At 38.0% G+C, this 13,167-nt stretch overlaps 2 protein-coding genes across 3 annotated transcripts in view; one reads left to right on the top strand and one right to left on the bottom strand.

Annotated features, from left to right (window-relative positions):
- CACNA1C (calcium voltage-gated channel subunit alpha1 C) overlaps positions 1-13,167 on the top strand; it is a 495,176-nt gene that overhangs the window by 138 nt on the left and 481,871 nt on the right. The gene's annotated exons all lie outside the window — the stretch shown is intronic.
- Positions 1-13,167, bottom strand: part of DCP1B (decapping mRNA 1B) — a 44,212-nt gene that overhangs the window by 30,851 nt on the left and 194 nt on the right. The window contains exons 2-3 of the mRNA XM_074162088.1: positions 12,193-12,233; positions 9,455-9,582 (exon numbers count right to left, since the gene is read on the bottom strand). Of these exons, the coding sequence (XP_074018189.1) occupies positions 9,455-9,582; positions 12,193-12,233 (169 nt within the window). The remainder of the gene's footprint in view (positions 1-9,454; positions 9,583-12,192; positions 12,234-13,167) is intronic.

Here is a 13,167-nt window from a genome sequence, read left to right as displayed (position 1 = left end):
ACATTACCCAGTTGTGTGCACGCAAATTGTACTGGTATCTAACCTGCTGGGATAAGTATTCCCTTTCTATTTTAAATAGAACAGTCTTGTAGAATAGATGAAACTACACTAACAACTTATAGTAATAGTTGGGGATAACATACTGCGCAGTCCTGTAAATGTGATCACATTACCACAGGATTTAGATACTTCTAGTAATTCTCAAATTTGTGGAGTTAAGTAAATGTACAGCTTCTCTTGGTCTTTTGAGCTTCTAACAAACACTGCTTTCCCACTTCCACTTTGACACAAGAGAAAAAAAAGACATAGGCAAGGCATGTAAGTATAAGGAACAAAAAAGGAATAGGTTTTTCTGTAGACAAAGAGGCTAACAAGTTTAAAACATACAAAAGCTCAAAATACTAAATGCATACATGCGCCTATGAAGGGACTAATCTGAAGTGGGGGTTACGCGAGAGATTCCTAATAAGCAACTGTCTCTGTAATACTTTTATCTGCAGAAGAAATATGTAGGTATTCATGTACATATTTACACTGACCTGAAAAAAATCTACTTTTTATGCTATACAAGGAGGTGTGTATGAAGCAGAGGGTACACAGGTAGTCACATGAAAATAACCTCTTAAAAAAATATATTATCTGTTCCAACTTGAACTCTTGAGCTTTTCTGCATCATATGCCTATCTTATCTTGAAAAGATGTCCGGAATTCCCAGTGCTGGCAGCACACTCTCAGCAGTAAATGTCCAGACAAGCTAATATGTTGGTTATATGCTGACATCCATAAATGGGAAACAAAGACTGTGTCTAGCAGATATACGCAGTATTATACTCATTCCAGTCTATTCAGAAGCTCATCCACAACCGCAGGGTGCTCGATACATGCTTTTAATTCTATTCCATATACTTTTCCTACCAACTTGCTTGCCCAGGCAGGGATACAGTTCCACCATACACAAAATAATTACCAGCCATCAAAAAACCTGCATAGCTTTGTTATCTTAGCTCCTTAGTCTGTTTCTTCTCACATGACATATAGTTTCTCTGACTTTCGGACTGGACTCCATCATTCCACATAACTGAAAACCTCTGTTAAGAATACTGCACTTCTTTTCCTTATGGGTTTTTTGGTTTTTGCCATCCTCATCACACAACAGAAACGCATCATTAGAGCAAATAGATGACTGCAATCATCGTAAGTTACAGTCGCAAAAAGCCACTTTACAAACGCAAAGCATTCTAAATCGTTTGCTTTGCTCAGTCAAAGACTGCCACAACTGGTACCAAATCCCTAGGGTAGGAAGGGTAAAGAAGAAACAACAAAAATGGCCTTTTAGGAAAGTCTGAATAGAAATATCTGTGCTGAATTGGAGGTGACCAGGGACAGGGTTTCACTCATCAAAACTTGCATCTTAATCTTAAGACCTTCACAACCAGCACGCTCAATTTCAACTGAAAAACACATATTGTATTTAGTTTAAAGGAAAACATAAATAATAAGGCAGCCCTGGAAAAAAACCCCAACAACATTAGAAATACTTATTAGTAAAAACAATTTGGCTTGAAAAACAACAAACAAAAAGGGGATATTACAATTCCTCCTCTGTTTTCAATTTTATTTCTTTGAACCTGAAAACCTAAATCACAGAACTACATCTACTCTCCACAATAAGCACAAAAAAATACCTAACACTCTAAAGTAGAATGAACTGATATGTGCTAATCCTTATCACATTAGTAATTTAGTTTTGCTGGGGCCTCCGCAGATCATTTAGTCCAGCCTTCTGCTCAAAACAGGGCTAGCTTCAGTAAGATCACGAGTTAGGAAACGAAGAAAATGTGATCAGCTATAAGTTACCACAGAAAAGTACATTCTATTGGACTTTTCCAGTCAATTTGTTTTTTTACAATAATTTGCATATATGCATCCTTCTTTACAAAAAATGACCCTGTCCCTTTTACTGCATTAAAATCTACTCCTACTTCCATAGACTCAAGCAGAGTTTAGTTACAGATTTCAAAAACAGGCATATCAGGTTGTATGCTCTAGAAAAGGCAAGCCAGCTAACCACCAGACAGCAAGATCATGATTCCTGATCTTAAAAATCACCTGCCTTGAGCCGGCACCGTGGCATGTCCATCCACACCTGACTGCAAAACAGTCTTCAGTTATTTTTAGGCCTCCTTGAAAATTAAAATGAGAGAGAGAAAGCACAAAATCTAATATAAAAATGTATATATTTGGTGGTTTTATGTACAAAAATGTAGATCAATATCTATACCATTTCCAAGGGGCAGTTTATTATTTTTCTTGACATTCTGAAGCAATTTTTACCATCTTCAAAGCACAGTAAAATCATTAATAGATTGAAGAATAGAACACAAAGGGAAGAACTATATGGGAAATATAGTAGGAAATTAGTAATGCTTTTATATATGTTTTTATGAATTGGTATAAGAACAGATGATTTCTGAGTAGGTAGAAGGAAGTCACTAAACAGCGCTAGACAGCATTGCTCTCATAAAAAAAAAATTATCAACACTGCATCTAGTAAGCAGGTTTCTTCTTGCTTCTATTTATTCACTTCTCTCAAAAATTTGCACATGACAAATTATAAAATAGTTAAGTTGGACACAAACTGTAAAACAGGTTTTGAAGAAAAATGCATGCAATGTGACAAAGCTCATTCTGTCTGAAAGTCAACCTTATTTTTTTGGGTTTAGAATCAACACTTACTACAACATAAATGTATTTTCAGTCTGTATATTTTCCTTTTAAATTTAAAAAAGGCAAATAATATCTATGCTTAACAGTGTCAGCATTCCAACGCTCTCGGCAAAACTGAGGTTTCACTTTAAGGTCAATAACATCCAGGGAAGACAATCCTGACCTCTGCTGCTGTTTCAGTCTTGCTGGATGCATGATGAATTTTTATAACGCTGATCAAAGGAGAGAAGGTGGAATGGGAAGAAGGAGGAGTGATTTGTTTATTTCTCTGAGACAAAAAAAGTCTCTAAGGTCAGAGCCTCAGGTAAACTACAAGCATTTGTATTCTGAAGGAATGGCAATGGTCGGTCCAGGCAGGCTTTTAAAAAAAACCTCTAGCCAAATTTGTTTAGCAAACAACAGGCTGAGAAGAACACACCTCTAATGAGGGCTAGGCCATTCTACCAAAATTATTTTGAATTTCTATAGTTTGAGCTTTCACTTTCAAACACTTCTGTTCCAAATTGACAAATGTTTTTCAAAGAGTTTTAAACTACAGAAATACTTTCTTCAACAAAACATGCAGGCCAGAGTAATAATTTTGCAATCAAACTTATCGTAAAAAAATTTGTTTTTAAGTCATTCAGCTGTGACAAAAACATTGCTTTTTGCTTAATGATGCAGCAACAGAAAGCCATGTAATATTTCTCAATCAGGAGACCACTGAATTTAGAGAAAAATAATAAAGATTGAATGAAGCTAAAAACATTTAAAGGTCTTTGTTTCAAAATTCAAAAAGACCAAAGAGCGTTTGGGGAATAATCAATTGAATACACATTTCAACTTACTGTGTTCATCCTGTTGGGTTTTTTTTTGTTATTGGTCCAGATACCGTATGCTGGCAGGTAGGAGGCTGATAAATAAGGCTCTCCATTTCAAACTCATGTTTTTACCGAAACCAAAAAACCAAACAGAAACTCTATTACATCATAAAAACAAAGCCTGGAATATCTGGTTTGCCTGTCTCAATGGAAACAATTGAGCAAGTAGTTGTTTACTGGTCAATATGCAGAAGCCTGAATCTAAATATATACACAAGTAAATTTTACCACCAACTGCTGGTTTCGTTCTCAAATAAAAACACATTTTAGAACAAAGAAGAGATTTAAAATACCGAATAATAGAATATATAATGTAGTATAGACCAAGAACATATTTCAGTGTAAAACAATTATAGTATTCAAAAGAAGATTGTTTTTCATGACATATTCATTTTTACATATCACTCAAATTCTATTACTGTTGTTTCCTGCTTTCCCTTCGGAAATAAAATTCTAATAGTCTTCAAACTAAGATGTTCTTTACAAGAGAAATGCTACTTGCAGGGTCAATGGGTCTTCAGAAATGCCTACAGAAGTGGGACACTTGTTACCCATTTAGTATTTTCTACCAGGATGCATTTATTTAGAAGGGTGAACTGAAATGAGCCACAATCAGTCTCCAAGAAGATGAGCTGCCCTTTTTGAGAGGCAGCTCAGGATGCCTACAGCTGTAGGGTGCTATAACATAGAATTTAAGCATGAAAAATAATAGTTTGATAAAAATATGCAGCATTATCTTTTCCTAAACATTTTACAATCACTTGCCCCCCCAAATATATTTGGAAAACTTTTCATACATAAATAATTATGACTTACAGGGAACTGCTCCCCAAAGAAAAAACAAAACTTAGGCTACTACTTTGGACAGCTGGCAAACTTCTCTCTCTCTCTCTCTCCCTCCCATCCCATCTACTTAACGTCTTTGCAAGTGTGGGAATCTGGCAAAAAAATACTAAATTTTCAAGTTTCTGATAGATATATGGTGGCAGGTTAAACCGGATAACTGAAACTAGTATGAGATTATGTATGTATCTAGACAGTTTTACCAAAACATCTGGCCTGCTTTTGTAGCACTTCCTGAACCTCTATAATAGCTCAAATTCAGTAGAATATGCCACATCTGACTAGGAAGCTTCATTCAGTTTCAAATCTAGGAGATGATGTGATCAAAGGCCTTGCTACAATTATGGCACAGAAAAGTAACTTCTATGCCCAAATACGTATAGAATCTAGTCAGATACAGAATATTTGTTGATCTCTCACATAGCTTCTCTCTCCACTTGCTATAGCACAAAAGCACCCAATTAACCTGTATCAGATCATTGTCATAATTACCATACTATTATAAAGGCGGGATCTTCTATCTTTTTCTGGCAGCTGAAATGCTCAAGGTGAAGCTAGTTCTAAGATATGCAACTTAATATTCACCAAATTCTCTGTGTCCTGTAAACATGAAAAACAGTACTCAGTGATGAAATCATAAATCAATCAACTCCAGAAATAATTCACTGACCGAGCATACACCCATATATTCCTGGTACAATATACAGTTGGGAATAGTTGCAAGTAAATTATTAGATAGCTGATCAGCGCTAAAAGGAGAAAATGGGAGTTATTTTAACCAATAACTTACAGTTACGCATTTCTTCTGAACTCGCACATTAATCAGCAGCAAGTCTTAAGCAACAGGCTCTAAACATTGGTTTTCACAACAAATACCAAAGATTAGGGAAAAAAGCAGTAATTACGTAACTAAGGTTAGTCAGATCTAGAACCCAGGAAATTTTTTAAAACCCTTAAAATTGTTAGATGACCTAAACAAAAACAGAACTACTCTCTTACTTGCTCTCAGGGAGAAAACATCTGAAATTGCAGGCAACTACAGAAGTTTAAAGGTCACATTGAAAGCACCTATTCTATCCATAAACATTCTGTTTCTTGGTGGACAAGGATTTCTGCTGGCATTAAAAATTGTAATTTGAGCTTTCCTCCTGGGTTTGAAATGAATAACCCTAGCTCTAGCCTAACAGATTTCCCAAACTAAACTTTTCTGTGAAATAGTGGATCAGTGCAAACATTAACTGGCATGGATCCCAAATCCAGCCTGAAAAGTCCTGGAATTAGAACGTAGGTATCTGCAACACAGTGTTTAGACAGTATTTCAACTTTAGATGACCAAGATCATATGGAACAATAGAAGAAATACGAAAACCAATAAAGTAAAAAGTAAGATCAAAATATTCCCTTTCATATTTTAAGTATTCATAAAACTTATATTTATTGTGAATAATTTTGGAAAGCTTTTTCTATTGTAATCGTATATTGGATGCAAAGCAATCTTTACAAAATGATAGCTATAACATGACAAAATGTTGGCAGACCTGTCCAGTACACAAGTACCACCTTTTGCTGCCAAGAGCATTTAATTTAGGCTATGTGATACAACCAGCCATAGATATTCAGTGGTACTGAAATGAAGTTGGTTTCAACAAATGTTCAGAATATTGGAAGATAAACCACACTGCGCTTCTTTATTTCTCCAAATGCTTGTTTTTGTATTTTTCTGAGATTTACATTGTCACAAATCCCAAATTTGTCCTCTTACACAGGAAAGCAACTACACCAATTAGAAAAACAAAGGAAACTGCTAGTTTTGTTATATCTAATAAGAAGATATGTATGAAAAAAGAGAGTAAGAAGTAACCAAGTCAAACGAAAGGTTAGAAAAAGATAACTTGTTTCCAGATACCGTTAAGTATTACTGCCAAACTGTCCACTGTTTTGCCAGGTAAACAGCTATTACTGAGTACTTCTTGTTAGTATCTGGAAGCAGGAGATAAAAATAATATTATAAGATTAGGACCTAAAAAACAACAGTTTTGGATGAAAGCTCCATTTAGTAAGGAAGAAGCCTGAAGCCTTAGTTTTGCAAAAATTACAAAGACAAGTTGTATAATAAAGTAAAACACAAGGAAAATATTCATATAGAACATTCAAGACGGATATTCACGTTTGGATGACACCCTAGTGAAAACAGATACTTAAGGAGGTTCCTTTATTTGACGTAGCAAAGGCTTTGAAATACACAGTAAGGAAGAAAGGGCTAGAGGTATTTGCATCTCAGTGGAGAAATCACCATGTGAACAATCTGTAGGGACCTAAAGAAAATCTGGAGAAGTCAAGTGAGTTGGTAAATAACTTTTCTTCTGTTAGTCTGTAATGCCAGCTTGCTCTGGAAACATAGATGTTTCCATGAAAATCTGAGAAAACAAATGTTTTCCTTTGAAGTACCAAGACCTTCAGTTTTCTTGAAGAACTAATGATTAAGCCTTTGTAAGAGTATTTTAGGAAGATAAAAAACTAGGGGTAACATATCCCTATACCTGGAACACATCTGAGACTAAATGAAATCCTAAACTAGTGGATCTTTTTAGCAAACCTTGATCTTCTCTCAGACAACAAAGTTCTCAATTTATGTAACAGATATATATTTACCCATGATTAGATCAAACAGCTAACTGTGGCAAAAATCAGACCCACACACCCAGGCTGAAAATGACTTTATAAAACCAGGAGTACACCGTCTGGAAATCTTGTTAGTGCTTTTTTCATGGTGGCACTCAAGGGAATGATACAGTAAAGAGTGCCACAAGGTCAAGAAGATATCAGATCTTGTGGCTGAGAGGTCCTAAACTGAAAGAAACGTGATACTTTCGTGTTGCCCCTGGCAAATTGTCAGTGTAGGTGGTGTGGGTTAACCCCAGCTCAGCCCCACAAACAGCTTGCTCCCTCCCCTTACTGGGATGGGGAGAGAATTGGAAAGGCAAAAGCAAGAAAACTTGTGGGTTGAGAATAAAGGCAGTTTAAAGCAAAGCTGTGCACATGAAGTAAAATAAGGAATTCATTCACTACTTTCCATCAGCAGGCAGATATCTAGCCGTTTCCAGGAAAGGAGGGCTTCATCATGTGTAATGGTTACTTGGGAAGATAAATGCCGTAACTCCAAACATCCTCCCTTCTTCTTCCTTTCCCCAGCTTTTATTGCTGAGCACAACATCATACAGTCTGGGGTATCCCTTTGGTTGGTTGGGGTCAGCTGTCACAGCTGTGTTCCCTCCCAAATTCTTGTGCGTCCCCAGCCTACTCACTGGCAGGGCAGTTTGAGAAACAGAAAATGCCTTAATGCTGTGCAAACACAGTTCAGCAGTAACTACCCTAAAAGAACCGCCGCTTGGACAGAAGAACCTAGTAAAGAAGCCTTCTGCTTTTTGCTGTTGCACAATTAGCCAAAAAGCCCTGGACAAGTTACTTGAACACAGGCCCACTGCTCAGAATCATTTGTTAATACTTATATTTGAGACCCTGCAAAACTAAAGTTCTGACATCTCTTAGTGAACAAACAGCTTACGCCTCTCCAAAGCCTCCATTTTTTCTCCTAATAAAAAAACCAAACAAATCACAGGTTTTAGTCTGTAGTACTCAGACTAAAGACTGTCTTACTTCTTGTCAGCATAGAGTTACAACAACTTCTAATTACTCTTTATACCAAATGATTCGTCAAAATTGAAAAATTAATAGAACAGATTTCAAAAGGTAGATATTAGTATATACATACATAAACTCATAATGGAATTTCAAAATGAGATTAAAAAGATCACATATAAATAGAAAAGTCTCCTGAAAATCAGATGGGATAAATAGCTCTCATGGTACATAAAATCCTGATGTCTGGTCTAGTCTAGGTTAGCCTGGAAACGTCTGCATTTCTTTTCATTTTCTTGGGGAATTTCAATTCTTTGTCAGCCTATCAAATATTCCCCAAAATAGAAGTTTCATTTAGGTTATTTAAAATGTTATTTCTCAACTGTTTCTACCCCATAGTGTGTGTGAACAACAGGACGCCCTCTTGATGTACTTTCCAACTCCAAATTAAGTTTATGGAGTAAAAAAGTCTAGCAGATTATCAAACTGGGCTGTTTTGTATGCCATGAACATCCTTTGTTTTCACTTCATCCAGAGGGAACACTTCTGCAACACAGTTTACATAAAACATTTTTGCAATCTGCTTTTATGCATCAAGCACAAAGCATAGATCGTACTACAGCTCTGCTTCCAAGTACAGATATAAACTGTGTATTTGTAACCGCTTGTTCTCATATAATTGCACATTGTAACAGTCCGTATGTATATCTGCATGTAAAAGTACAGCTTTCTCATGTCTTCCACTTATTTCTGAGTTTGCCTGACACTTACTAATTCTTGTATAAAGATAATCATGTAAGATAGACACAAAGCCCAAAATAGTAACTTTGTCTTTCATCAGGGTTTAAGGCTCAACAGTACGTTATCAAGAGTTACCCCTAACAGTTTAAAAGTAACCTGCCTCCCGACTTGCTGCAAGGACAGTATTTTGGAGCTGGAGCAGAAGACAGGGTTTAAATTGGCTGCACGTGTCTATTTTTATGCAGAAAAACAAGACTACAAATATTACTCTAACCCTCAGTAGATCTGCTTTATGGTGAGACTTCCCAACACTGACTGGGAACACACAGAGTATCTTTGTGGGTCTTTATACCCATCATACGCAAACAAACATAAAAGCCTACTATTTGTCAGTTAAATGAAGACATTACTGTTAAGCACGTTCTAATACTTTCTTTAGAAGAGTGGCATTTTCGAAAGCACTGAGCAACTCTTCTCTTTCAGTACATCAAGAGGCAAAATGTATTCCTTCAATTGTAACTGTTATCCAGCTAGTTTCAGCCCTTGAAAGCTGCAGTGTTATCATTTAGACGGCCTTAACCAAGAACAGACTCTAAAGAGGAGCTGACTTCTTCAGTATTTAACCCAACATATCACATACTTACATCTGGCATTTCTGTACAGTAGAAAAGGGTCCTGCAGCTGGAAATCCAGGTCTTTAGTAATAGGTTCTGTTCGATTTTCCATGCTCAGTCTGTTCATAATTGTGAAGCCATGCCTTGGAGAAGCTGATCTGAAAATTATCAATTAGAAATCACATGAAGTAAAGGAATAAAAGAAATTGCTAGAATTTTTGTTATATAGTTCTCCAAAACAGGTTTGGTTGCTTTTTTTTTTTATTTTTAAGAGATACTACAAAAATCTATTTTGTTGCCAAGGAAATAACAATTGACCCTTGCAGTGCTTTCTGTGATCCTTTTAATTATGCCAAACCCCAACATTATGTATGAGAAATAATTGACACACCATTGGTCTCACAATACCTACAGAGAGCATGCCACATGTGATACTACCATTTGAGGTCCAGTGATTTAGTCACAGTGTAATCACATCTGCACGTCCAGTTTTCACTTCAAGCTATAAGGCTTATGACTTCTGAATAGGCAAGATGTTACAGACCATCAGCATTAAGTTACCCAGCCATCTATCTACCCTAGAGTTTCTCACTGGAGTAAAAAACAGCAATTAGAATGATTTAGTCATGGGCCAGAACAAGTATATTTTTTAACACTAAGGTTAACAATTGCAGATAGCGATAGTCATTCCAGATAGGATTTTCCATATCATCTAAAGCATAAGAACAAAAGTGAGGGTGTTGAAACACTGCAACAGGTTGCCCAGAGAAGCTGTGGATGCCCTATCATTGAAAGTATTCAGGGTGGGGCTTTGAGCAACGTGATCTAATGAAAGATGTACCTGCCCACAGCAGGAGGTTGGTCTAGATGTTCCTTAAAGGTCCTTTCCAAGCCAAACCGTTCCATGACTCTAAATCATTATACTCGTTCATGGGGGTTAAACTTCAGGTCAGTTAAATAATTTTTATTCATGTGAGCTATTAAACCTATCATGATTCTGACAGGAGATATTCCCTTCAAACCAAGTATTGCAATAAAGGAAAAGATGATGGCTAAACATCTGGGAGAAGTTCCATCTCTGGTAATTGCTGGTGGGTGGATTTTTCTAGGAAATCCAAAGCACAGGAACCTGCGTGGATTGGTGTCCACAGAAAATTAAACAAAAGTGAAACTCTTAACAAGAATCCTTGTTTCCAACAGTCAGTACTTCACTTAAAAAAACCCAACAAAAAACAAAGGAAAAAAACCCCAGTCTGTTTCCACTGGTGGTTACATGTTGTCAGTTTTAGAGCTTTGAAACCAACATACCAGAGAAAAAACTTCCGTTTTGCAGTACGCAACTAGCCACCTCCACCTACTGCTACTGGTTTTAACCCAGTCAGAAGTCTGATTTTTTGACCATTCCTCAGAATTTGCAAAGTTGAGATAGGTGTTAAATAAGTCAGTTCAAGTAAAATGGTCACATTACTCCACATTGTCACAACAGTAACGACAAGCAACAAAGGCACCACCAGCGGTCTCCAAACTATGATCTGTTGGCAATGTTTTTTCCACATGAGTTTTATGGCTTTCTTCAAAGCCACAGGAAATTAAAGTTAAAACTGATGGGGAGGGCAATGTATGATGTTACTTACAGCTCATAACCTGTTCCATACTGTTGCCTACAGGGCAGCCAGAGTAGCAATCTCTGCTGTAAATGGAAACTTCCTCAGCCAAAAAAAAGAACAGTGAAAGATCCCAGATGCTAAAGTGCCAGGTTACATGTTGTCAGTTTTAGAGTTTTAAAACCAACATACTAGAGAAAAAACTTCTGTTTTGCAGTACGCAACTAGCCACCTCCACCTACTGCTAGCACAACTAAGGGCCAGTTCCTCTTGTAGTGGTAATTATAACAGCATCTTATCTCCACTTACCTGAAAGCAGCTTAGAAAAATTACTGATGACGATTTCCACTGCTGGTACAAAAGAGCTCAAAAGATTAAAACCAGCATTCCCACTTTACACAAAGCTCACAGTCTCTTGGGCCTCTCTGTTACTCTCAAAACATTCTCTTGCTTTCTCAGTTCTCCTGCCAGATCTTCATCAACATAAATGTTGAAGGAGAAAGTTTCTGCTTTGGTGTCCTATCCCAGCAGCTACTGCAATATCTGCTTACTGTATTATTTTCTGGTTTTAACAATATTCACAGGGAAATGCTGGGGCACTAATGTGGGAACTCAAATGCAGGGCAGGCTTCACAAGAGATCTAATGTATACAGTAGAATAAATGATGTAACCAATGCTCTGAAAAGCCACAACCAGAGCTGCTGCTAAAAGTAAGCATTAAAGACATCCAAAGCATTGGATGAAATATACATGGAAAATAAATAATCAGACACAAGTAGTATGGAAGTTCCCTAAGTAGGAAACACAATACTTCGTAAGTTCTAGCATTCCCTCACTTTAAGGAACACCATTATTTATTTCACTAGTTGTTTTTTTATTCAGACACCTTTTGAACTGCAAATGGTACACCCTATTTAAAACAACATAACAGATTTCTATGGGTTACCCATATTAAAATTTAAATCACATTTGGAAGTCTTATCCAAATATAAGGTGGTCTCCTTCCTAATGTTTTCTTCCCCACATTTGCCTCTGCCAATTTCAATTTCTTTTCAGCCTTGAACAAGAAGGAGCATTTTACTTCATTCAGCCACACTCCACCAGAGCTTGCTTTTCCACATCCACAGGTTTCACCTGCAGACATTAAAATATTAGGTCCTCACCTTGTGTAAACAAACAGTGTTCCCTCCACATCAGTCTTCTCCTGAAGAAAAGGAAATTTAAGAAAGTTGAAATCAGGGCAGCATTTTGCTAGCCATCAGTGAGCCCCCAACTTTATCCTTGTTTTACCAATACCCTCAATTACAACTCTCTCACCTAAGCCATGAAAAAATAACTAAACCCAACTTCATTGGCTGCTGGTGAGAGACTACAGCTAGCACAGGTCACCCTGCAGCTGACCCAAGTTTTCTGGCAAGATACGAAAAGGCTAAAGGCTCAACACCATGACACTAAACGCTGTGTTGGATGAACTCTGCTACACCCGATGGCCATTCGCAGGCCAGGCTCAGGGAGAGCAGTTTCCAAACAGCACCTGCCCTCAGGGGGGATGCCCAGGACAGGCAAAAGGGAAACCACACAAAAGGCAGATGGCACAGGTTCTTCAGACACAGGCCCTGAGCCTCACCATTATGGCAAATCAAGAACCACCTGCTAACAGCCAGAATGTTAAATTACCAAAAAGACTCCTCAAGTTAATAATTTTTTTTAAATCTTAAATAGCATTTTTAGTACGCTTTTGCACATGCTTTCGTTCTGTTCTAGATATTCAGGTAAGCAGAGGAGCCCCTGAGGCCCACGAGGGTTTAAACCCCAGTCTCTGCCCTGCAAGACAGAACTTTCACAGCACTGTAAGCCCTGCAAAACCCGCAATCCAGAGACCCTGAGCCAGGCACCACCCCTGGTTGTGGTAACTCGGCGAGGGCAAGGGAGCACCCCAGGACACCCGGCCGGACCGAGGCAACCCATCACCCCCGGCCCTCACACCTCAGCCACAGTGGCGCCCACCCCTTCCCCTCAACCCCCCGCCCACATGGGAGGGGCGGGGCCTCCCCGACGCCCCGCCCCTCGTCCCGGCGTGGGAGGGGCCTCTCCTCGCCCCGTCCCTCCCCTCCCGGGTGCGGGGAGGGGGCGGCCGC

The sequence above is a fragment of the Numenius arquata genome, chromosome 2, assembly GCF_964106895.1.
Source record: "Numenius arquata chromosome 2, bNumArq3.hap1.1, whole genome shotgun sequence".
Taxonomy (NCBI): Eukaryota; Metazoa; Chordata; class Aves; order Charadriiformes; family Scolopacidae; genus Numenius; species Numenius arquata.
The sequence above is the reverse complement of the archived record's forward strand: the minus strand, read 5'-3'. Positions and strand labels throughout refer to the sequence as shown.